General features: G+C 52.6%; 12 protein-coding genes across 16 annotated transcripts, besides 4 other annotated features; 8 read left to right on the forward strand and 4 right to left on the reverse strand.

Annotated features, from left to right (window-relative positions):
* Positions 1–340: 340 nt before the first annotated feature.
* Positions 341–919, forward strand: EKO05_0008156 (uncharacterized protein; the record flags this gene model as incomplete). 2 transcript variants are annotated; one of them, XM_059637225.1, is made up of 4 exons in its annotated part: positions 341–376; positions 438–710; positions 783–832; positions 895–919. In XM_059637225.1, 4 exons carry the CDS (start codon positions 341–343, stop codon positions 917–919), a joined length of 384 nt encoding a protein of 127 aa, XP_059493208.1. The 2 variants fall into 2 exon arrangements, with proteins under 2 accessions (XP_059493208.1, XP_059493207.1); XM_059637224.1 differs by having other exon boundaries at positions 438–919.
* Positions 920–3,116: 2,197 nt separating this feature from the next.
* Positions 3,117–4,085, forward strand: EKO05_0008157 (uncharacterized protein; the record flags this gene model as incomplete). Its single annotated transcript, XM_059637226.1, has 2 exons — positions 3,117–3,630; positions 3,685–4,085. 2 exons carry the CDS (start codon positions 3,117–3,119, stop codon positions 4,083–4,085), a joined length of 915 nt encoding a protein of 304 aa, XP_059493209.1.
* Positions 4,086–4,624: 539 nt separating this feature from the next.
* EKO05_0008158 (Lactate 2-monooxygenase) lies at positions 4,625–5,906 on the forward strand (the record flags this gene model as incomplete). Its single annotated transcript, XM_059637227.1, has 3 exons — positions 4,625–4,865; positions 4,930–5,394; positions 5,449–5,906. The coding sequence occupies 3 exons, from the start codon at positions 4,625–4,627 to the stop codon at positions 5,904–5,906; spliced, it is 1,164 nt and encodes a 387-aa protein (XP_059493210.1).
* A 136-nt stretch (positions 5,907–6,042) lies between these two features.
* On the reverse strand, positions 6,043–7,042 carry EKO05_0008159 (uncharacterized protein; the record flags this gene model as incomplete). The annotated part of the gene is made up of 2 exons (XM_059637228.1): positions 6,043–6,787; positions 6,870–7,042. 2 exons carry the CDS (start codon positions 7,040–7,042, stop codon positions 6,043–6,045), a joined length of 918 nt encoding a protein of 305 aa, XP_059493211.1.
* A 785-nt stretch (positions 7,043–7,827) lies between these two features.
* EKO05_0008160 (uncharacterized protein) lies at positions 7,828–9,678 on the reverse strand (the record flags this gene model as incomplete). The annotated part of the gene is made up of 6 exons (XM_038941514.2): positions 7,828–7,949; positions 8,002–8,939; positions 8,986–9,070; positions 9,124–9,326; positions 9,371–9,375; positions 9,427–9,678. 6 exons carry the CDS (start codon positions 9,676–9,678, stop codon positions 7,828–7,830), a joined length of 1,605 nt encoding a protein of 534 aa, XP_038796621.2.
* Positions 9,679–10,908: 1,230 nt separating this feature from the next.
* Positions 10,909–12,066, forward strand: EKO05_0008161 (uncharacterized protein; the record flags this gene model as incomplete). The annotated part of the gene is made up of 3 exons (XM_038941251.2): positions 10,909–10,975; positions 11,035–11,482; positions 11,532–12,066. 3 exons carry the CDS (start codon positions 10,909–10,911, stop codon positions 12,064–12,066), a joined length of 1,050 nt encoding a protein of 349 aa, XP_038796622.2.
* A 776-nt stretch (positions 12,067–12,842) lies between these two features.
* On the forward strand, positions 12,843–14,444 carry EKO05_0008162 (uncharacterized protein; the record flags this gene model as incomplete). The annotated part of the gene is made up of 1 exon (XM_038946457.1): positions 12,843–14,444. One exon carries the CDS (start codon positions 12,843–12,845, stop codon positions 14,442–14,444), a length of 1,602 nt encoding a protein of 533 aa, XP_038796623.1.
* A 594-nt stretch (positions 14,445–15,038) lies between these two features.
* Positions 15,039–15,087: a mobile genetic element.
* Positions 15,088–15,779: 692 nt separating this feature from the next.
* EKO05_0008163 (Enoyl-CoA hydratase) lies at positions 15,780–16,813 on the reverse strand (the record flags this gene model as incomplete). 2 transcript variants are annotated; one of them, XM_059637229.1, is made up of 6 exons in its annotated part: positions 15,780–15,864; positions 15,923–16,103; positions 16,184–16,300; positions 16,358–16,387; positions 16,437–16,567; positions 16,621–16,813. In XM_059637229.1, the coding sequence occupies 6 exons, from the start codon at positions 16,811–16,813 to the stop codon at positions 15,833–15,835; spliced, it is 684 nt and encodes a 227-aa protein (XP_059493212.1). The 2 variants fall into 2 exon arrangements, with proteins under 2 accessions (XP_059493212.1, XP_038796624.2); XM_038941211.2 differs by having other exon boundaries at positions 15,780–16,103.
* A 662-nt stretch (positions 16,814–17,475) lies between these two features.
* EKO05_0008164 (uncharacterized protein) lies at positions 17,476–18,484 on the forward strand (the record flags this gene model as incomplete). Its single annotated transcript, XM_038941243.2, has 3 exons — positions 17,476–18,043; positions 18,104–18,321; positions 18,377–18,484. The coding sequence occupies 3 exons, from the start codon at positions 17,476–17,478 to the stop codon at positions 18,482–18,484; spliced, it is 894 nt and encodes a 297-aa protein (XP_038796625.2).
* Positions 18,485–18,866: 382 nt separating this feature from the next.
* Positions 18,867–20,819, forward strand: EKO05_0008165 (uncharacterized protein; the record flags this gene model as incomplete). Of its 2 annotated transcripts, XM_059637231.1 has the most annotated exons (2): positions 18,867–18,956; positions 19,005–20,819. In XM_059637231.1, the coding sequence occupies 2 exons, from the start codon at positions 18,867–18,869 to the stop codon at positions 20,817–20,819; spliced, it is 1,905 nt and encodes a 634-aa protein (XP_059493214.1). The 2 variants fall into 2 exon arrangements, with proteins under 2 accessions (XP_059493214.1, XP_059493213.1); XM_059637230.1 differs by having other exon boundaries at positions 18,867–20,819.
* Positions 20,820–21,409: 590 nt separating this feature from the next.
* Positions 21,410–22,960, forward strand: EKO05_0008166 (Ste24 endopeptidase; the record flags this gene model as incomplete). Of its 2 annotated transcripts, XM_038941341.1 has the most annotated exons (3): positions 21,410–21,613; positions 21,726–22,671; positions 22,728–22,960. In XM_038941341.1, the coding sequence occupies 3 exons, from the start codon at positions 21,410–21,412 to the stop codon at positions 22,958–22,960; spliced, it is 1,383 nt and encodes a 460-aa protein (XP_038796626.1). The 2 variants fall into 2 exon arrangements, with proteins under 2 accessions (XP_038796626.1, XP_059493215.1); XM_059637232.1 differs by having other exon boundaries at positions 21,726–22,960.
* Positions 21,789–21,825: a tandem repeat.
* Positions 22,961–23,321: 361 nt separating the features above from the next.
* Positions 23,322–23,942, reverse strand: EKO05_0008167 (uncharacterized protein; the record flags this gene model as incomplete). The annotated part of the gene is made up of 1 exon (XM_038946458.1): positions 23,322–23,942. One exon carries the CDS (start codon positions 23,940–23,942, stop codon positions 23,322–23,324), a length of 621 nt encoding a protein of 206 aa, XP_038796627.1.
* Positions 23,336–23,383: a tandem repeat.
* Positions 23,575–23,608: a tandem repeat.
* Positions 23,943–24,033: the final 91 nt, after the last annotated feature.

Genomic DNA, 24,033 nt, shown 5'->3' on the forward strand with positions numbered 1-24,033 from the left:
GCGACCTGGTCCGGGCACTGTCCCCCTTCTCCTACGGCCGACAACTTTGTTTTTTTCGCACCGTACCAAGGCCGAATCGCACACGTCCGATACCTCGTGCGGCAGTGCAATTCATCCGACATCTGTCCAGACCAAGAGCGCTGACAACTAAAGTCAATGCCCAACGGCCACCGTCTTGTCACACCAATAGAATCCCTTGTTCGTAGGCTTCAACGCACGTTCTCTGGCGATTCGTGGCGCTCATAGGCAGACACAGGTTGAATGCATTAGTGCTTGCAAGACAAACAGTACATAAGCCCAGCCATCAGCTCACCTCAAGCAGCAGATCGTTCCCAACGCAATGGCACAAGAACTTGAATCAGCAGCGAAAATCAAAGTATGCTCGTGTCCGGATCGCACCGGTAGAAGTACGAAGAAATGAACTCATGCTGCACCAGCTCCCCAGCTTTGGGCCCCCCTACGATGACTGGGGACAAAATCCTGAAAATTCCGCGAAGAAACTTTCGGCCGTCAAGGACTGGCGCCACGCTGTTACATCAATCCGAGAGCGATGCATGTTGTTTTTTGTGAACCAGATATCTGACAAGCCAGGTTGGACACGTAAAGTGAATGACGAAGAGATTGTCGCTAAGTGGAAACACGAAGCCAAGGAACTCGATTGGACTAAAGTCGTCGAAGGCGGCGACATGACTGATAGGATGTTGACATATGTGAGTTTTGGAAAGGCCGTCACAGTTGAGGCTGACGTGTGTTGATGGCGTATCGATGAACTACGCCACAAGGCCGACTTGTACGAGAAGACTGGCATAGTTCCCGTGTTAGACGCTACATTGTGCGTTTTGAAGTCTGATAACGTCGTCTCGGACGAGCTCAAAGCAGAACTAAAGAGGGCAGGTGCGTGACTCGAAGATGTACCTGAGAATCAAAAGGACTGGCATCCAGGGACCGACAACACGGTACTTGACCTGGTACATCCCTCGCTCTTTCCACTTGTATACGGACGCTCGCGTATCATGCCTGATCAATACTATTTCTCTCAGACAGTCGTCGAGAAATAGGCACAGGTGTCGTGATGCCATCTCCGCTTCATCGAATTGGAACAACTAATAGCATTAAACTTGATCACAGCACACGAGAGCTTTGGTCACATCGATTCCAGTGGTTACCGTGTAGCGTATCCTTTCCGGACGGAGAGCATGCACAGATTGACTCACACATCAACAATCTGCATCCAACAGATCACAAAGATCTCTACAAGGTCATTGAGAAGATAATTACCAAGGCCGTTCCTTTTTGGAATGCCGTCTATCAGTGCGTAGGCGACTATGGGCTCCTGGAAACCGGTCTACGAATTGGTTGTTCAAAGTCAGCTACGTATATCCTGATGATGTAGATGGGAACATGCCCTGAGACTTTTCCGGAGACGAATATGATTTCTACAAGAGTCGTGAGAAGCAAAGGGTGTATGATTTACCCGAGCCTGGCGAATTTCGTGAGCCAGACATTACGGTTGACGACGTTGAGAAAAAGTTATCCTTTCTCGACCTCTCCGATGATACCACCGCGAAGAAGAGGCTCCAGGTTATTGTCAAGCTGGCCAACATACATTTGACACCCGAAAAGCCTGAACACAAGGGCGGCTCATGGCACATCGAAGGTCAGCTGAACGAACACATCGTTTCTACCGCTTTGTATTACTACGACAACAACAATATCACAGAATCTCGACTCCATTTCCGTACCAGAGTAGATGCACAGCACTTTGCCGATGATATAAACTACGAACAAGGGGACGATTTTGGGTTTTAGACCATTTTCGGCGTCGACAATCAGGACAGGAACGAACAGCCTCTTGGTAGCGTCTCCACCTGCGAAGGCCGTTTCATTGCGTTTCCCAACGATTTCCAGCACCGCATTGGAAACTTTATGCTCGTGAACCCGACCAGGCCAGGTCACCGCAAGATGTTGGCGCTGTTCTTAGTAGCGCCCACAATCCCGATCATATGAACAGCAAATGTGCCGCCGCAGCAACGTGACTGGTGGCTCCGCGAAGTCAAGTTGGATCAAAGCAGGATCGGACAGTTACCAGCTGAGCTTGCCCAGATGATTGCTGAGGGCGTCGAAGACTTCCCCATTGGGTTGGAAGAAGCGAAGGCAATCCGTCAGGAGCTCATGGTGGAGCGTGGTATGATGAACGAGGCTGTCGATCGGGAAACGTGGGATGAGACTTTCAGCTTCTGCGAACATTGAGCGTACCTCTCTAGAACCTCTCTTGCTCCCTCTCCTTCATTCAGCTTCAGAGGACGGTCTTGCTTCGAGCTTGAAAGGCGGCATGTGTCATAATCGCACCACCCACCTTGTTTATCTGCGCCCTACAGGTCACCTTGATGATGGCAGTGAGCAATGGAGCAGGAGAGATCGTTTATTAAGCCTTCCTTGTTCGTCGCATACTGTGTACATGGATTCTCTCCCAATGCGTCAACGAACCAACCTGATCTCATCACGACAGCAACTCTAATTTCAGCAACATACCCTACACCGCTCTTGTCAAAGACCCCCCCCAGGTGTTCGGCTATGATGCCGAAACCCTGACAACAAGCTCAGAATGGTACTTTGAGAGCTCAGCGTCTCACATCCAGATCGGCGCGCTGACCGTGAGTGGATTTACCCTTATTGCTTCCCCGCCACAACCCCATAAGGAGGGGCAGCAGCGCAAATGAGCACCCCGCAGAGGGTTGATAAAGCTGGGTACACTGGACATCGTGTGTGCATCAACCGCCGCTATTGCTTGAAATGTCTCGATAGCGGCGTCGCGAGTTGCGGCGAAATCCCGGCGATGACGAGTATTGGATAGAAATTTCGGGGCGGTGGACCCAACCAGCTGCAAGAGCCGTAACGAAGCGTTACACCGGTGCAAAATCTTTCGCCTAGGGCCTCCGATACGTCATACTCATAAATGGGTCGATTGCTGATAAGAATGGCGTGGGAGGGCATTTGCGTGCGCACAAGTTTTAGAAACGAACGAATTGCGTGTTGAACACAGAACGACTCAACGCTCACGCCACGGAACAATCATTAACAACAGCTCCCAAATAAACCGAATCTCTACCAGAATCATGTTGGGCCGCCAGAACTCAGTCAACTCGACGCTCTCGAGATCAAGCTCAGGAATTATCGTACCAAATATGCATGCGCCCGTCCGACCTGGCATGGAACGCGCACCGACCAGCATGGCTCTGAACAAACCACTCTCCCGGCTACGACTTGATGGTCAGGTCGCTCTTATCTTTGGCGGAGGTGGAAAGATTGGCATAGAGACAGCAGGGCGATTGCTTGTCGAGGGCGCTACAGTTGCCATTGTGGATATCGACCAGCCAGCGCTCCAGAGTGCTATCCCAGTACTGAGAGCTGCTCTGCCAACTGGAGTGCCCATCGAATCGCGGTTGCTCACCATTGCTGCAGATGCGACAATAGAGGAGGATGTTGAGGCATGTGTTAAAAAGACATTGCAAAGATTTGACAGATTGGACATTGCTCTTTTGAATGCCGGTGTAAGAGAAGAGGCGAAGAGCTTGTTCGACCAGAGCGAGGAGGATTACGAGCACATCATGTCTGTCAACGTCAAGTCAGGTGAGCATCAGTTATCGGAAGTAGGCAGTATAACGTTGCTAATATGAATCCCAGCATTCTTTTGCGTCAAGCACGTTGCAGCAGCAATGCGCGTCCTTGGAAACGGTGGCTCGATCATCTTCAGATCCTCGATTGCTGGCCTGCGTGGTTTCCCCGATCAAGCAATCTACTCAACCTCGCGTTTTGCAGTCCGCGGTCTTGCGCTATCGGCTGCTGAGGAGCTGGGTCAGTTCAACATTCGCGTTAACACTATTCACACTAGCATCATTGCCACTCCCGGGTACAAGGAGGGCTGGAGCAAAGAGAACCTGGCAGAAGTCAAAGAGGATACCTCACTTCCTCGATTTGGCATGCCCGACGACGTGGCGAGCGTAGTCGCATTCTTGGCCAGCGACGACTCGAGGTTCATGACTGGAGGCTGCTTGAAAATTGACGGCGGGTGCGTGAGCTATTAGATCCTGCAGCCTCGTGAGGGTTGGTTTATCGTTGCATTGAGGGAGTTTTGGGACATGCATTGCATGGGTTCGCATCTGGCATAATCTGCAGATTGCCACAGACGTTAAAATTAGACCATAGACATGACGCGCGCTTTAGCACGCATTCAATTACTTCGACACCCAGGAGGTGTCGCACCCAAGCTTTCATGCTTTCCCACCGCCTCCACGCGTCTGCCCCTCATCGCGCTGCAGATTCTGCTATTGGGTTGTGATGTCATCTGAAGCCCCACCACCCCATCAGCTCACTCCACAACTGGAATCACGATATTCTTGGTCAGAGTTTCCATGAATAGAAAAGCCTACGGATCGACTGCTAAGCCTTCATGAAAGCGTTCAGCCGCATATAGCTCCCGTAGCCAAGCTTTTAATCAGGTGTTACCAGCCGCAACCGAGAGCGCCAGCATAACATTACAGTAAACCATACTCTACCTAACAAGCCATATCTATACAGGCATCCAATACTCTTGTTTGAGAGGCGCCCTCGACCTACACCGAAGATGCCCGAAATCCATTTCCATCCTAAGTTTGCGGACCACAGGCCTGAGCAAGATGGTTACCATTACGAGATGGAGATCTACAACAGAGGGCTCGACTTCGAGCGCCCACCTCTTACTTTTCAACGGATAGATGGGAAGAATTGGCATGTTCGCGCCTCAGTTCCGAGGCCAAAGGCTACGTATATGGCTCGGCAAGTACTCGCGAGACTACGAACAAGAACCGCGCCGCCTACAAGAAGTGGTCTAAATCCCGCGCCGCCTCGTCAAAACGGAGTCATTTCCCGACCTTAGCACCACCCTTCTAGGCGAGAAGCTCCAATTCCCCATCGCCCTGGCGCCCGTTCGTGTGCTCAAAATCTTCAATCTCAGCGGCGAGATTGCTGCCACAAAAGCCGCTGCCAAGGAAGCAGTGCCTTATATTTTCAGCTCTGCTGCAGCTGCCACCATTGAAGACGTCGCCGAAGCTATTGGTAAGGATGGCCAGCGCCGGTATCAACTCTACTGGCCCTCACGCGAGCACGACGACATCACTATCTCCTTGCTCAGCCGCGCAAAGAAGGCCGGCTATGGCGTGCTCTTCGTGACACTGTATACATACATCATCGGCTGGCGACCTTCCGACATGGACAATGGATACAACCCGTTCATGGGTTCAGATCGCGTTAACGTAGAACCTGGGCTTACAGACCCGGTATTTCGGAAACAGTTCAAGGAACGTCATGGAGTCCAGATCGAGCAAATGCTGGACACTGCGGCTCTAGAATGGATGCGTACGATCTTCCCAGGAATGAGTAAAGGATGGGAAGATATCTAGTTCTTGCAAGAGCACTGGGATGGACCCATCATTCTCAAGGGCATCCAGACGGTGGGTGATGCGGTTAAGGCTGTGGAGGCGGGCGTGCAGGTTATCATTGTTAGCAACCACGGTGGGCGACAGCAGGACGGCGGCAACAGCAGCCCGGGGATATTACCACACATCAAAGATGCTGTAGGCGACAAGCTTACTATCTTCTTCGATAGCGGGGTGGGTTCTGGTGTGGATATTGCGAAGGCGATGGCACTGGGTGCGGACTGTACACTTATTGGCCGCCCATATGTTTACGGTTTAGCCTTGGGAGGAGAGCAAGGTGTATCGCATGTGCTGAAGAGTTTGGTGGGTGAGCTGGAGTTGACATTGCATTTGTCGGAGATCCCAAGCGTGGATAAGAAGGATCTTAACCGCAGTGTGTTGGTACAGGAAGATGATCTCTTCAACACTGTTAAGGGGATCGATATACATTAGGATGTTCCAATACTTGGAGTACTGCTTAGAGAAATTTAAGAAGAAAAAAGAAGTGAGCGTTCATAACGCGACAAAGACGAGACCAGTATCCCTCCCATCGCCGGTTCTCAGCCAGCTAATACATGGCTCATCTTAACTACCAGTCAAAGAAGTAGTCAATGCCATCCGCCAACGCCGCACCACCAACTGTTGAATGATAGCTGTTTGGGTACACATTAAGCTCCACGTCCCTCAGCGCCGGACTACCCTGCAACTCTGCAAAGAGCTTGTCGCTCAGATCGTTTGTCCTCATTGGCTCCAGAATACTTTTCCTGAGTGCAAATTCCTCGTCTGTCTCTGTCCTCCTCCTCTTCGGAAACTGCTCCAACCCACCATAGCTAATTTGGACAGCGGGCTTGGTCGCATTCGTTACTGTCGCGTTTGTTTTCAGCGGCGCCAAAAAGTCAGTGTGGTTAAATACATAATCGTCATTCCAGTCCAGCGCCGGCGAAGCAGAGAGAAACGTATCAAACAGCTCTGGCCGTGCCGTGAGCGCATACAGAACGAATAAGCCCGCAAAAGAGTGTCCGTAAAGCGCATCCCGATCGAACGTTGCTTCCGCAAAAACCTCTTTTTGCACCCAAGGACGCAAGGCAGTGTCGATGAACGCAATCAACCCGTCCGCGTTAGATGGCACGCCGGGGACCGAAGGCAGAGGGCAGTTGGAGCACACAGGCGGCTGCATGTCGGCGTAGCGACTGGTGCTGTAGGGCGAGTCGGAGATAGTGGTCGGGTAGCCGATGGAGACTATGATGCTGTCAGGCTGCGCGAACTCGACAGGCCGTCTGCGTCGGACAGCTTCTGTTGCTGTCAAGCCCAGAGCGTTGCCGTCGAGAATGTACCTTAGCAGGTCAGTTGTGATGCTGTTGTCGGTGTTGCAATGCACTGAGCATATCGTGGGTCTGTGGGGAGGAGGTGTCTTACATGGTCTCGACGGTTGAGTGTTCAAGCGGAGAAGTCCAGTTCAGTGGCCATGCGAGCTGGATTTGGTACCCCCAGGTGCCATTGCTGGCGTTCCAGAATCCGACGTTGGGTAGAACATTGGTAGGAAACTCTGTGACTAAAGGAGTGAACTCCCATGCACCGATTGAGCTCATAATGGTCGCGATGGCCTATATCTCAGCTCTACCAACGTTCTTTGCTTGCACGACTGGCGGACCGATTACAAACTACTGTCAATCTACGTGAGCCTGGGAGATTTCGATGCGGAAAATTGAAAGCGGGCACCCGCTTTAGCCCCCGAACCACGTGTTATATATGAGCTCAGTATATCTCGTCAGGGATCCCGATCCTTGGTTCTTCTCATTGGGTGCTTAGTACGCGGCAGCCCCAATTCGGGACAAATTACCTCGTAATCAACAGACTTTTTATGCAATGCCGGCCACTGCGACAGATGCAGCTTAACCAACTCTGTAAAATGTCAGATGCATTTACCTTAACAACCAACATGGATACTGTTAAGTGCGCAGTAGCTGGCCACCTTCTACACGTGCTTCGTGTTCGAAACGATCAGTTGGTCAGAAGGCTTGTCGCGCCTTGAAGCTGCGCCAGCCAATATGCACAAATCGAATTCTTGCACTGCGGAATTTATTTATGTCTCAAGGCTTCGTTCTGAAAGACGTATTCTGTCAGGCTCCAGGATCACGAAGATGAGCCAATAACCAAAATAAGCAATGGAAAATGAACTAGTCGAAGATGCCCCTAGGCCCAGACGACGCAGTGGAAGAAGATGGCCTGACCTTGGCGTTGGCTGCGGATTTCGACTTCGAATATTGTATGACAGATATGTACAAAGTGCTCACTGGATGCACGTACTCGAATGCATCTGCTAGCGCTTTTCGATATAGTATTGGGTGATTATGGATTATTATGGATCTTTGTCTTAAAATGCTCCACGTCCAGGGAGTGGGTCGTTCTTTGGAGGACAGGCTTTGTCGTATGCGGTCGCTTCCAAGAATGTTGGTTTCGGACTATTGTTGTAGGCTAAGCCGACAAGAGTCTTGCCTATGAATGACTTCAGTATTTCTCCATCGAGGGGTAGGAACATAATATTTACCGGATTCTGTGTAAGCAGGCCAGCCGTACTGGATCAACCCTTCCTTCGAGTCCCTGGCAAATGCGGCATACGCACCCTGGACATAGTTGATAGTAGCGTCTTCGGCGGCAGAATTGGGCAGACCTGAGTTATCCGCAGCAGTACCAAATACGATGTTGAGATCGACGCCGTGATAGGCAGCACTGCCTCTGGAACTCAGACCTGCACTCGTGTTATACAAGCGGAGATTGTCGAAATCGCCAAAATAACGGTAGCGCCACGTGGGAACACCGTATTGAACTCTGTACCTGGTGGACAGAGCCACTGGGCAAGTGAAACCGCGCTCAGTGAAAAGATTCCATTGAGCATCGGTAAAGCCTAGCTTCGCAGCCCAGCCTGAAATTCGGTACCATCCGTCTTCCTGATCGTTATTGCCGGCTAGAAGGGGGATTCTGGCAAAGTTTCCCGTGGCGGCCAATTGCTGATAGTCATTGAAGATTGTAATGTTGTCCACGGTGGGATGGAAAGTCGCTTGAGCTAGAGCTTGCGTGGAAAGTGCTGGCACCTTCGCAGCAGCAGCTAGTAGGGCTGATGTGTCCTTAGATCGTACGCAGGAGAGTACTGTAGCGGTATCGTCCTTGGGTCCACCACAGCCAACTGTTTGGGAGACGTTGTACCACAGTGTTTGGGCGTAGTCCGGTGTATTGGGCGAGAAACTCAGTGATGTTCCAGACATTGGGATCAAGCCGGCGACAATAGGATCCCTCTTCCAAGCAAAGGACCAGTAGTCGACGCTTGCTCCTCCAGCACTCTGGCCGAGAATGATGATGCGAGAGGGGTCGCCACCGAACGCTGCAATGTTGTCGCGCACCCACTCCACAGCAGCCCGGTGGTCTTTCAGTGCAGCATTTGCTTCAATACCTGGGGCACCTGAGAAGCCAAACACACCGAGACGGTAGCTATTTCATGTCAGCAGAAGCTCTGTGCTTGTTCGAAACAACCTACTTGGGAGTGACTACAACTACATCCTGCGCATCGGCCAGGTACTGACCAATGTATAATGGGCTGTGGGGGCCAGGGATCTGGAAACCTGCAAATGATCTTAGCAGCTAAATTGCGTGTAGTGACTAATGGAAAACCTACGCCCTCCATGGAGGAACACCAACACAGGCTTCTTTGCACTGGTGTTTCCAGCGTTCTTTGTCCAGACGTTGAGCTTCAGGCAGTCTTCCGACGTAGGGTTACTGTTCTGGGCGGCAAAGTTCTTCCACACACGCAACCCAGAAGGCTGGGTGAAGTTCGGGAACGCGCTTACTGGTGGCTTGTTTGATGGGCAGTCGCTGTCTCTAAATCAATATCAGGTGAACCGAAGATGCCCAGGCTTACATACGCCGACTAGTATCGTTAGCACAAGCCACTATGGTGTTACGAAAGAGCATGACATACCCACTCAGAGGCCTCAAAGACACTACCTTGGGGCGCCACATACTTCTTCGGAGCTGCAAATCTCAACACGCCGACAGGTGCTTCGGCATATCTGATGCCCAAGAATTCGGTGACGCTTGTCTTGTTTGATGCCCCGTGTCCAATGATTGTTCCGCCAGTGCTAGTCTGCACTCGACCTGGCTGCACTGGACTTGCAACAGCCGAACCGAGCAGTGTAGCCACGGCAGCAACAGTCAAAACGAAAGGCTGCATTTTGTCAAGGGGGATCAACAATGCTGAGCTCGGCCAACCGTGGAAGCGGCAGGCTGCAGTTTTGAAGGGCCGGTCCTCAGTCCTCTTAGCGTCGTCCCATACAGATTCCGGACGCATGCGATTCAGATCACTCGCCACCTAGCGGTGCCTGCTCCACCCGCTTCAACATGCTGTGCGCGCTAGCAAACCAAGGTGTTGCCGTTAAAGGGCGGTCACAGCGGGAGCGGTAGTGGTTTTGTCGGGACAGTGCAGTCTCCATCGTCAGGCCACCGCGAGAAGAGCAGTGTCATAGAGGGTGTGATCAGTACCTGGAACCAACAAAAACGATTTTATGAGGCATACTGACGTTTCATTTCACTTGCCGTCGACACGGGTCGGTGTTTGCTGATTAGCTACAATCAGGTCCGTGCTCTCGCGGAGGTATATCCAGATCCTTCCCAGTGGCCTGGAAGCTTTCGCTTCCGTTTACGGGTGCCGTTGAATATCTGTCTAGGCGACGTTGACAGCGGCTGTTCCTGTCCGCTCGAGCCAACGAGCAGCATTTATTCCCGAAAGCACGATGTCAACCTCGGCTTGAGTGTCCCTCACCCTACGAGTGTGCGTGTTCAGGAATTGAGGGGCAGAAATTTCAGTCGCCCAAAATCCGGTTGATGCTGATCTTCAGGTCTAATGATAACATGCAGCAATTCAACTCGGCGTTTGTGCCGCTGGGTTCCGTTCTACACTCGGACTTGTAAGCAATGCACTCACTGCCGCCTTACGGTCACCTTCGGAGAGGAGTAATGAGGATCAACGGTAGTTGGAAGAGCTAGCCTAGACGCATTTGCTTGTTCGTCGTGCATTCGCTTCCATCCAAGGAGCCGTGCTGCGGTGCCATCGCTTGAACTCTTTGTAGTGGCTGACCTGCTTTTGAACCTTGCTCGCGCAGAGCAAGGAAATGAGGGTCATCCGATCTTATGGATGAACCTTCGCCCAAGATTCCAGAAGGATCCGTTGTGCTGCGCATATCACCTTTGGCTCAGACATCTGCCATACCGCCGGTACCATTCAGCCTCAGTCTTGAAATTCGACCGCCCCTCATCAATGGCTCCTAATGTTCGTCTTGATGCCGAAGGACCTGTACAACGAGGATGGGGCTTGTGGCTCACTTCAGTGATTGCGGTTGTGATTGCAGCATTGTTCGTGAGCGCACGACTTTTACAGAGGTTTATCAGACGAAGCGGCCTGGGGATGGATGATTACATGATAATTGCAGCCCTGATATCATCAAGCTTGTTGTCTTTGACCGAGTGTCAAGGTATGGATGGACACACGGCTATCATGCTCATACCTGGCTAATATCGACACCTTTTCTAGCTGTTGTACATGGCTACGGTCGACACTGGAAGACCCTCAACCCCGATGCTCGCATGACCGCACGCAAGTGGTTCTACGGTGCCAACATAATGTACAAGGTCGTTCTTATGTTCAACAAGGCATCTATCGCGTGTCTGTACTACCGGATCTTCGCCGTTTCCCAGAACTCGTTCCGCACCGCCTGCCACCTGATGAATGCTTGGATTCTTTGTTCTAGTCTCGCCTTCATCATTGCAACTGTCTTTCAATGCACACCAGTCGCCGGTTTTTGGGATAGGAGCATTCCATTTAAGTGCTTCAAGAACAAGCCCTGGTGGATTTCCTACGCCACTACACAGATCTCAACCGATTTCGTGCTACTCCTGATGCCTATACCGCAAATCGTGACCCTTTCAATGGGCCGCACCGAGAAACTTGGAATTTGTCTGGTGTTTGGCACTGGTGCTTTGTGAGTCCAAATCCCCAAAGCTCTGTGGCAGATGGCTAATATGAGGTAGCGTCACCTTCGCATCTATCTACCGTGCGACCACAATAGCGGCATCTGCAAGCGATCCCGATCCAACATGGGGGCCAATTCCCGCTACTATATGGTCTGTCGTTGAGGCCAACGCCGGCATCGTTTGCGCGTGTCTTCCTATGCTTCGTAGCCCCTTCGTTCGACTGTTGGGACCTGTGTTTGGTCGTACACGCAAAGAAACACGGCCAGATGGATCGTATCATCTCACATGGAGGAGCGACAAGCCGAATGCATCAGCCAATATCTCGAGTCGCAAACGAGCCGCCGACGAAACCATCATGGATCCTGATCGCGACAGCGAAGACGGTATCATGACTAGCGAAGCTGGCGCCACGATTCAAAAGAACGGAAGCAGGATAATGACCCGGAGCCGCAGCCCGAGTGGTATCTTCGTCAGGAAGGAATTCAGCGTGGACGATAATCTTTCCAAAACGAAAAGCGACGCCGAAAGAAGCACTGTAGGAAGTGTCAGTGAAGACAAATCAAGAGGGAAGGCCCCATACTCTCACATTTGAAACTTGAAATACACTCTTTCTCTTCAATCGGCAACGCTACAAAGACACCCAAGAAGGACGGAGTAACGAAGGAACAACGAGACGAGATGACACCTTTCATGACAGCGAGTTTGAGCGTTGCCAGTTTCATCACTGCCCTTGGTCGGCAGCGTTCCTCAAGTTGTCTTCCCTTTTTTCCACATATACCCCTTTATTCTCAATTGAGACTGTTCTACTCACTACCATACGACTTGACATGGCGTGCTTGGCTATAGTGTCGCCTATGTTGTAGAGTTTGTGGTGGGCCACGGCGATGTGTGTGTTTATGGACACCGTGCCAGTCCTCAGCTCTACCTACAGCCTGCCGACAGCCGGCCGCGAGGCCTGCGTGACCTCGTCTACACGTGTCGCGCCACAACACATGGCGGTGACGGACGTCCAGGCAGGCGTGATCAATCTATAGAAGCTTGGTTAACGTTGTGCAACCAAAGCGCACGAATTGCAAGGCGTTGAAAAAGCCTTCAGGGCAATGATCAGCTCGGACCCCGCACGTGCACTTCTTGGGTGCAGTTTCTGCGCCACACCCTCAACGCAACCATTGATCAAGCTTGGAACGGCTCCCTCGACGTCATGCGCACACGACTTTCAACGTATGCTGCTTTAGCTTCACGACGAGCTGTTTCACCATACCCTTCAGCATTTTTTCCAACCCCCATCCTTTGAGCTCGAAGTTGCAACTGAAGTTTCCCCTCCGCGCGAAAAGGTCTGCTTAGCTGGAGAGCATTAGCTACCCCACAATGACCTCAAAAGCAACCACTGAGAGGATCGAGGGCAACACGCCTGGACCTACCAAGGCACAGATCCTGGACAAAGTCTTCTCACTCGCAACGCAATTCAGTACCTGTGTTGAAGCCTTCAACCTCATCCATCCATCCAAAGACAACGATCATGCGCAGAAAGTCGCACTAGTCAAGCTGGGGGTGCAGCAGGGCAGACTGCTCATCTTTGGAGATGCAGTTGGCATTTCGGCTCCGCCTGCGACTATCGCCAGGCACATGATCCCAAGCCATCCTGGTCTTTCAAATCCCGACCCTCATCTTCCTGTCAACTTTGGTGTAAGAGACGCACGTTTGGACAACGATGTGATTCATGAAAAGGTCAGAAGAGCGCTGAACGAAATCGCCGGCCGGCCGGGCCATCTATCGAGAGACGAATTGATGGAGAGATACGGATTGAAAAGTCCCAAGCGGTTCAATATGCTCGAGCACCCCGCATTGGATACAAATCGAATGGAAGCCTTTCGTGAGAAATATGGACTCCTGCAGGACCTTGTCAGACAAAGTGGTTCTCGAGCGAACATCAAGCGGAACATGAGTATGACCACGAACCACTGGACTGTCAAAGACACAACGAGATTCGGTGAGTTTGTCAAGACTGTCCGTACTGAGGTCGACAGCCTGATCGACCTATTTGGCGTCAACGAGCAAGTCGATCGAGGAACAAGAAGCGATATCCGTTGTATGGCATGGCACCCGGAGCTCACGGGACCCGTTGTCCAACAAGACTGGGAAAAGCTGCGTCTAATTCGCGAAGCTTGCGAATTCGATTATCCACAATACATCGAGGTTGCCGACACAGCACTTCAATATATCAACGATGAGCTAAGGGAAACAACACTTGCTAACCAACGCGCTTCTCTCGGAACAGCGACAGGAGATGCAGCTGGTGCACGGCGAAAGTCAGATTACGAGCTACAGGCCCATCCTCAAGTCAGGCGTTCAAGCGGCCCGGAAGAAAAGACGGCTATTCAACTCGCTGCCGAGCATGTATTGAACCCACCTAAACCAGTGAGGCGTCCCAGTAATAATAAGAAGAATAGCTACAATAGTCAGAAAGACAAGCGCCCTGGTTGGCTCAGTGCGTTCAAGTTCAAGTCCTGGTCCAAGAGTCACAGGCACGAAAAAGGACGATCGAACAGTTTGCCCGACATCTCAGACCCCCCACGCTCGCTTTCTGTCCCAGAGCATGAAGTTCTACCGTCGAAAACCACAGAGGAAAAGCATTATGGCCTTGAGCCTGTGCGTTCCAAGAGTCTGGGTAAAATTCCAGCCGGACACGCACTTGACATGGACTCCAGGATGCAGGATCTATCTATCGACGGCAGCAACACCGAGGAGCGGCAAATGCCTGTAGTTCCAGTCAACACGAGGAGTTCATACGATAAGAACACCCTTGGACAAGTCAAGACTGCCAGTAGTGATGGTAATCAACACAACCTTGCAGGAGTCACCACAGTCAATAGTCTCATCGACCGACATGATATGTATAAAGGGATGGGCCGCATTGAAACCAAAGACATTAGAAACGTAGCGCATGAGCCCAGAGGTGGCTTCGAGTGAGCCTACGACTGCGCACTGGATTTTCGGAGTACTGCAAGGGTTTTGTGTGGATACCAATCCGTCCTGTTATTTCTCTCTCGTCACTCATAGCGTGTGAGAGTGCATCCTAATACCATTGTCGTTTGCGCTACAACCACTTTTGCTACCACATCATGCGACTGTGCATTCGTCGCCTAGCAGCAGCATGCAGGCGAGCACGTAAGAGCCTTCCAACGGTGAGTGTAGGCCCGTACCGTGTGACGGATTCGTCCGCCTGTGTACGAAGTAGCTCATTTAATTTGAGCAATCACTTGTAATCCCACTACAACTTGCGCCAGTAGCCACACGCCACAACAGTAGATAACGCTTAAGAAACACCACTAGTATGCCTATGAAGAAATATGATTTGCGCTGTTGTGTTGTAGCTGGATGTTGCTGAGTAGAGTGTTCCTGCGTAAGGGATTGTTCAAAAAAGAACCAACTTCTTTGCATTCGCACACTTCTTTAAAAATAACACCGATCTCGACCCAGGGTCTAGCGTATGTGCACCTGCACCGCAGCCTCCAGAACGCAACATGAACAGTCAGGGGTGTAGAGGCATGTGCTTAGGAGTGGGGAGTGTCAACGTGCACCCCATGATTGGTAACGTGCGCCCCCTTAAGTCACCATTATCAACACAAATAAAGTCACTGTATAGTCTTGTAAATGATGGTAGGAATTGAAACCAGTTTAGCTAAGCCTAAACGTTTGATTGCTCGCAAAATTTTGGTCTGTTTCTACTAGATTTTGAGCTTAAAAAAGGGTTTAAACATAGTTATTTTGGGGTTTTGAAATCCTGCTACGCCTAACTTGGATGTGGGTTCAAGCAGGGGGAGTGACCCACTATAGGGGTGCACGTTGACACCTCCCACTAGGAATCGGATCGACCCTTCCTCCCCGAGGTTCAGCAGGATCGCGTCACAGACGCTTCGCCTCGTCTCGACTCGCGTCTTCCCCACCTCCCTCATTCGTCTCACACGTCGAACGATGTTTTGGCCAAGCACAACAATACCTGTTCACTCGCAACCTTCGATCTCAAGCAGCACATCCACTACACTTGATTACTGTCGTATGAGGGTGGATCCTCGACATTGCCGTACGCTCCATTTGGAAGTCCAGCCCGCCTGTCGTCAACCGTGCTTCGCAGCCCTGTTAAGCATCAACATAGCAATACTGGCAACAAAGACAAACACCGAAGAGATGAAGCTCATGGCTTGGTTTCTAACGTCTACTCGCCAATTTGTATGCCCTTGCAACTTTGTGGAGGGTCCGCTCAATCCTGGAGGAATGTGGCTGGCCGCTTCTCCAGAAATCCTGCTATCCCTTCTTGGCAATCAAGAGATGAAAAAGTACTGTAATACGATGATCTCTCAATTTCCAAACCCGAGTGCAAGGTGGTAGTCTCGGCTTGTTGTCGTTAGCGTGCATACCCTCGGAGTGCGTACTTATCATGGACTTACCCGCCTTCACAGCGTGCTTGGCAAGCCTGAGAGCTGGCGCGGAACGTGCTGCGATGATCTGGGCAATGAGCAGAGACTCTTGGAGAACGTCTTCATCCGCTGACATGACTCGATTGACAACACCACGCCGTTCCATCTCGTTTGCAGTGACAGGTAGCCCAGTTAACACCAGTTCCAGGGCCTGTTGAGTCAGTCTCGCGCCCAGAGAATGAACGCAGAGTTGGGTTTGTGGGCGTGGATTTACGGACCAACGATACATACCTTTTGCTTTCCAATCGTCTTCGTCAAGCGCTGGGTGCCACCCATACCGGGAATGGTGCCTAAAGTGATTTCTGGAAATCCGAATCTGGCATCTGCTGAGGCAAAAATTATGTCGCACTATGACTTGCGTCTCAGTCATTGCTTAGCAAGAACGAACACGAGCGGAGGACTTACTAGTAACGCCAGCTCGAAACCCCCGCCGAACTAATGATTCGTCAATCAATCGCCCATTCGGGCCGGATGCAACACTTACTGCAAACCCTCGTACTGCGGCAATAACAGGCTTACGAAATCTGTCAAGAGCATCGTTGAGGTCTTTCAGCCATTCAGTTCGGAAAGCTTCAGCTGTAGAAATGCTTGCTAGTTCACTGAGATCGGCTCCAGCTGCAAAAACAGGTCAGCGTTGATGCTTTGTGGGCTTGCCTACGGGAGCCTACCACAGAAGGGTCCTTCTTCGCTGCCAGTGAGGACAACGGCGCGCACCGTTGCATCCTGATCCAATCGAGACAAGGTCTTGACCAGTTCATCTATCAGACCCTGCGATAATGCATTACGCTTCTTCGGGCGATTTAGCTCCAACACAACCACGCTCCCCTCGTTCTTCGTTATGATGAGGTCAAATGGTCTCATTGTGTTGGTGCTCGTGTAAGTTGTAATAGCTCACAGGTTCAACAAGAGACAAGAATAGTCTATTTATCTTGTTTGAAAGCTTGGTTATATTACACGACCACAAGCGTAAAGACTAGAACTAGACGGTCAGTATCATCCTAGTCCCACGCGTCCTTACGCACGTGCTGGCTGCCTACCACTTTAGAGAATCATTAAAAGTGCTTGGAACGAGCAATTGACTCTCTTTGTGAAACAAGGAGGTCTAGGTGTTATACGGCCAGCGACCAAGGGAAACACTGACGGTACTGCTTGCCCGATCGAGCTAGTAGTCCTCACGAACCAACGAATCCATATTTAAGTCTATGCGTGATGCCACGCCGAATACCTGCAACCGGGCACCTGCTATTTTGGAAGTATCCCGAGAAATATCCATGCAACACCCAATCTAAAACCAACGAAAGCAAGCTCCTGACATGATGCACGTAACACGGAGCGTAGATGGCACAAGGAAGGACCTGTGGTGCATCAGGGCTATAAATGTAGGCACATTTGCGTGAAAGGACCTGAATATGTCCTTTGATCGCCACACAATATCTTCCTTGTTGTCAACGTCGCCACCACAACTATCTTTTCCTCACTAAATCGACACGAGTGTCACATGCAAACCCTGGGAGGGCCAAGTCATGTCAACTTCCAGGCTTCTCAATGGCCTATCAGGCCTTAGACTTGAAGACCAACAATCTCTCTCACAGTTTGGGCAGGGCTCACATCAACAAGTCCCTCACATGACAGTTCATGAAGCGTTTGAAAGCACTGTTAACACCAACCCTGATTCGATTGCAGCAGTCTTCGAGCAAGCGACTTTGAGCTACCAACAGCTAGATAATGCAGCAAACCAATTAGCCAACCATCTCCTCTTTTCGGGCCTACGCCCGAGAGAACGCGTGTGCCTTGTCGTTTCAAGGTCACTGGAGATGCTTGTTGGCTTGATGGCTATCCTGAAAGCAGGTTGCCAATATGTTCCAGTCGACGGTGGCGTAGCTTCAGACAAACAGATGGCTCATATATTCACCGACACAGCAGCGCGCCACATCTTGTGCCTGCCCAAATTCCAGGGCCGAGTCAGGCAGTTTGCCAACACGAAGGCTCACATCACGCTGCTGAGCTTGGCAAACCCTTTCGATACATCCGTCGAGAGACCCACGGTCAAATCCGGCCGAGCAGACGGTTGCTACGCCATTTACACATCGGGTACGTCTTGTTAGTGTGCGGCACAGATCGCCGTAGTCCATGGCTGACAGATTTTTTCAGGAAGCACCGGAATACCAAAAGGCGTAGATGTCTCGCATGGCAATGTCACCAATGCCCTGTTGCTGGAGCCTGCAAATCTTGGGATCAGGCATGGATCCAAAGTTGGATCTGTGCTGAGTATCGCTTTTGACATGGGTGCATGGGAGATCCTTGCCTGCCTGATGAATGGTGGGACTCTGTACATGAGAGGATCCAACTGGGAGACTACCTTGAAAAAGGTAGGTGACAATCGCTCAGCACACGTCACATTTTCAGGACTGATCAGTCTCACAGATCGATACTCTGATTTCCACACCTTCCATTCTGTCCAAGTATCGAAAAGCCGACTACCCGAACATTAAAACAATTGTGACTGGCGGCGAGCCATGTCCACAGAGGTGAGCTACTCTTGTTGGCAGGTTTCAGATCGCTGGTGCTAATACTCCATAGTCTTGCCGATGAGTGGGCAGAGGAGACCTACTTTTACAACATCTGTGGTCCGACAGAAGTGACCATACTCAACTCGGCGCACCGACATATTCCCGGTACAGCTCTTTCGATCGGCAAGCTTCTCCCCAATACCACGTGTTACATCTTGGATGATGATGAAAACCCGGTCCCACTGGGCGCGAAGGGATCCGCATGGGTAGGCGGAGCCGGTGTGACCAGGGGCTATATCAACTTGCCAAAACTTACCTCAGAACGGTACAAGCCTGATAGATTTATAAATGACGGGCGAGTATCTCTGCACAGCTTATCGACTCTGCTAACATTCTTCAGGTCCATGATGTTCAACACCAACGATATCGTCCGTTGGCGAGATGACGGATCACTGGAGACCTTTGGCCGAGGTGACGATCAAGTTAAGGTTAAAGTCAGTGACGAGACAAACTCGCTCTGTATAAAGACTGACCTTGAACAGGGCTTCAGGGTGGAACTGGACGGTGTATCGGCTACCATTGAAACATACGATGGTGTCTCAAGAGCCGCAGCGTTGAAGATCGAAAACGAGCTCCATGCTTTCTACGCTACGACGAGGACCATTGAAGAAGAAGCTTTACTGACATCTGTCAAACTTGCGCTACCATACTATTCAGTACCAACCTGTTGGCACCTCGTTCATGATATACCTCTCACGGCCAACGGAAAAGTCGATAGGATCAAACTTCGCGATCTGGCGTCCGACCGTCGAACTAGTGCTGATTCTGGTGTTGTCATATCGGAACAAGAACCGCACCAGCCATTGCCCGCCTCTCCAAAACGTGATAGTCTGGATCTGGAGAAGAAACCTGCAACCATTGAGACCGAGACCTCTTCTTCCGTCTCGGAGAAGGAATTCGAAGATACCGAAAAGCAGCTAGTGATAGTCGAGACTGAGCTCACAAAGCATGAAGCGCCTGACGCGCTGCCTCTGAAGCGCGGTCTGCATGGCCAGCGATGGCTTCGGCATCGAGCTTTCATTCTGTACCGCCGCTTTTTCTCCGTCGTGGTCCTGGCCAACCTTTGTGTTGCTGGGCTCATTCTTTACCGAAGGATCGAGCAAGGCCAGCGTGTTCTTGCGGATCTTGCTACAGCGGCCGCCGCCAACCTGTGTATGGCGGTGATGATGCGCTCGGAACCGGTTGTCAATCTGCTGTTTACAGTCTTCTGCTCAGTTCCGACATCTTTCCCACTCGCCATACGCCGGCACTGCGCTCGCATCTTTCACATTGGGGGAATCCACAGCGGATGTGCAATCGCTGCGACCCTTTTCTTCAGCATCTTCACCATAACAGCTACTTGGGAGACGATACATGCGGCAGAGGCACAGCGAGGTGTGTCTACAGCAGCTATTGTGCTGTCGTACTTGATCGTGAGCTTGTTAGCAGCAATTGGGTCGATGTCACATCCTGCAATACGCGCCAAGTACCACGATGTCTGGGAAATGAGCCATCGATTCGGCGGCTGGACGGCACTCCTTCTGCTCTGGATCCAGACCTTCCTTACGACAAGGGACCTCAATTCCGGTCTTGCTCTCTCAACAGCCTACCTCAACTCACCTCCTATCTGGCTTCTCAGCATCGCCACGGCAGCCATCATATTCCCTTGGCTGCACCTCCGCAAGGTGCCCGTCCGCTGTGAAGTACTCTCCACGCATGCAGCCCGACTGCACTTCGAATACACGACGCCGACCGTCGGTACAGCCGTACGCCTCGCTGAGCGACCTCTGGTGGACTGGCACGGCTTCGCAACTATTACCAACCCCAAGACGCCCCAACAACCCAACGCCACAGGCTTCTCTCTGATCGTCAGCCGCGCAGGCGACTTCACAGGGCGCACAATCGAACGAGCACCGACGCACGTTTGGGTCCGTGGGATTCCCACATGCGGCGTTTTACGCATCGCGACACTCTTCAGGTCTGTCGTTCTCGTCGCCACCGGCTCGGGCATCGGCCCTTGTCTCGCGGTGATCCTGGCCAAGAAGGTTCCCGCTCGTATCTTGTGGACGGCACCGAACCCGGAGCATACGTTTGGGAAGGAGATTGTCGACAGTGTGCTTGACACTGATCCTAATGCGGTCATCCACAATACTCGGACGATGGGGAAACCGGACATGAGCCTCATGGCGTACCAGATGTGGAAAGAGAGCGGAGCGGAGGCGGTGTGTATCATCAGTAACAAGAAGTTCACGACAAAGGTGGTGTATGATCTGGAGGCTAGGGGTATTCCGGCCTATGGGGCGATCTTCGATTCGTAGGAGCGCAGGTAAAGGAGCGCAGGGAAGGGGGTTTTCACTTGGTGTGGGGTGCGTGTTGGGTGGCGTTGGGTGGCAGGGTGGGCGTACTCGGAGGTCTAGACTATCGGCTTGTGTTTGTGAGCCTGGATTTGGGTCGGGATTGTGTTTTTTTGGGAAAAGGGGGATTCTGCTGTTTATATGACCAAGTCGGCTTCCCTTCCAGTCCTCACACATGGACTGCAGATGCAGCTGCGCGACGAGCAAGGCTTGATCGAGATTGCGTTGTTCTCCCTTCCACCGGCTGAGGTCGCTCATGGTAATGGCCTGGGACTGATCTCGTTTACCGCCACTGACTGTTCAGAGGCAGCTGTGAGGTGTGATGGGCGGCACGTGCGAGAGTGATGGGCGGCACGTGCGAGAGTGATGGGCGGCACGTGCGAGAGTGATGGTCGGCACGTGCGAGAGTGATGGTGTTGGAGCGCAGACGCGTTCGCGGTGACGGGTAGCGCGTCTGTCTCCGCAGTACCTCCTAGCTCAGGCTTACGAGCCGGAATGTGTCCTCAACTCGCGTGTCTGCTGCCTCGACCCCCAAAACCACGTCCGATTGCAGCATGATCCAGGCATTCTTACAGCGTCTGGCCCTCTGGCTGGACCGGCCGCTCTTCCCATGGAGGAAGCTCGTCGTCGGTTTCTCGCTCGCCGAGTTTGCGCTCGAAAACTGGCTGCTACTCCGCCAGTACCGCGTCCTGCAGCGCACGAGCGTGCCCAAGGCTCTGGACAAGGAGATTGACCAGGAGACCTTTGACAAATCCCAGGTGCGCAACACGCACCCTCGAGGCATTCGACGCACGACGAGAGCTTGAAGCTAGCGGCGGGGCGCTCAACAGTCCGCACCACAGTCCGCACCTGGCAGCTAACACACGACAGGCATACGGCCGCGCAAAGGCCAGATTCAGCTTCGTCTCCGCTCTCTTCAACCAGGCCAAGCATCTCGCTACTCTCTACTTCAACGTCTATCCCCTACTCTGGAGCGTCGCTGGCACGCTCGTTGCACGCTATGCGCCCTCCAGCCTCTCGGGCGAGATTCCACGCTCGCTGTTGTTCATCTACCTCATGACATGGGCGGAAACCGTCATCGGCCTGCCCTTGTCCTACTACCACCACTTTGTCCTCGAGGACAAGTACGGCTTCAACAAGATGACCATCAACACGTGGGTCACGGACATGATCAAGGGCCAGGCTCTCGGACTTGGGTTTGGCATCCCCATTGGCAGCGCTTTCTTGGCCATCATCCGCAAGACGGGCCAGAACTTCTTCTACTACCTGTGGGTGTTCATGCTGGCTGTACAGATCCTGGGCATGACCATCTACCCCATCCTCATCGTGCCCTTGTTCAACAAGCTGGAGCCACTCAAGCCGGGCAAGCTCAAGGACTCTGTCGAGGCGCTGGCCTCGAAGCTCGACTTCCCCCTCTCGGAACTGCAGGTCATCGACGGCAGCAAGCGCAGCGCACACAGCAACGCCTACTTTACCGGACTGCCGTGGATTGGCAAGAAGAAGATTGTCATCTTCGACACGCTGCTGGAGAAGAGCTCGGACAAGGAGGTCGAGGCTGTTCTTGGCCACGAGCTCGGTCACTGGAAGATGAACCACACTTCGCGACTGCTGCTGATTGCACAGGGACACCTTTTCTACACGTTTGCCCTCTTCTCCGTCTTCATCAACAACCGGTCGCTGTTTGCAGACTTTGGCTTTCACCGGGAGCAGCCGAGCATCATTGGATTTATTCTGTTCAACGAAATCTTGTCGCCCACCGACGCCCTGTTCAAGCTGGGCATGAACTTCTGGACGCGCAAGATGGAGTACGAAGCGGGTACGTATCTACTTGTTCATTGTTTGCACGCTGACGCATACACTGACATGGCCCAGACTCGTTCGCCGTCGATCTTGGCTACCGCAAGGAGCTCGGTGCTTCGCTGCTCAAGCTCCAGATCCAAAACCTGTCCAGCATGGACGCTGACTGGTTCTACTCCTCGTTCCACCACTCGCACCCGATCCTCACCGAGCGCCTGCGGGCGATGAACTGGAGCAGCCACGAGAAGCTGGTGGACAAGGCAAAGGACGAGGACAAGGCGGTCAAGGCGTCGGACCGGGAGTTGTAGGACTTGATTGGTAAAGTGGACAAGCGCGTTGAACGAGCCGGGCCCCCCTCTGCGCAAACGGAGGGAGGTAGTGGGCAGGGATGGGCAGGGATGAGCAGGGATGGGCAGGTTGGTGGGAAACTCGGCCAAAGTCGTCCGGGGCGGTGTCGGATAGCCAGCGAGCCCAATGCTAGTAGGTACGCATGCATGGTGGTGCGTGCGTGTGTCCGAATGCCAGGAGTAGCTTCAGGACACCAAGACGCAACCCATGTGTCCCATCTTGGTCCCCTCTATTGTGCGCGGTATGGTGCGCGATATCGACAGGCTCCCGCCTCGCACGTGGCACGTGTCCGCTCAGCGTGTTCTGGTGCTCGGTTTATGCCTATGCCTTCTCGGCCCTCTTCTTCTCGTTCTCCTTCTTCCTCAGCGCATCCCGCTCCTTCTTGGCCTTTTTGCGGGCGTCCTTGTCCAGCTTGGCATCCGCACCCTTGCGCTTCTCGCCCGTGACCTCGACGTCGGGCACGTCGCCCCCCTCGGCCACGACATTGGTCCTGTCGCCCAGATCGCCCATGTCCAACTCGCCTTGCTCGCGCTCGTACACGTCCTTGTCCTGCCACTCGATGTGCACACCGGCTGCGTCGGCGTCTGCGTCGGCGTCGGCGTCGGCGTTGGCAAATGTCGTCCTCTTCCCCTTTCCCTTGTTGCTGTACTTGGCACGAGCACCGTTGGCTTCTTCTTCCTCGGGTTCGGGCGTGGCTTCGGGCTCCAGGTACTCGCCGCGCAGGCCGGCAGCGACGCGGCGCAGGTTGTGCATGACGACGCCGCCCGTGGGGCCGCCGTGCGAAGAGAAGGTCACGCCGGTCGGTGTGATGAGGGCGTCGGGGTGGAGGTGCGGGTGGGCTTCCGAGTTGGCAATGTAGGTCTGCAGCAGGGTGGAAGCGGCCGAGGTGGTGATGGGTTGGGAGGAGATGAGGCGGTGGGGCGGGGGCGCGTCGGGGACCATGGCCGTGGTGGTGGTAGGAGTAAGGGTAGCGGTGAAGGTAGCGGTGGTAGCAGGAGCGCAGGTAGCGGTGGCGGCAGTGGCGGTGGCAGAG

Source organism: Ascochyta rabiei, chromosome 14 (assembly GCF_004011695.2).
Source record: "Ascochyta rabiei chromosome 14, complete sequence".
NCBI lineage: Eukaryota > Fungi > Ascomycota > Dothideomycetes > Pleosporales > Didymellaceae > Ascochyta > Ascochyta rabiei.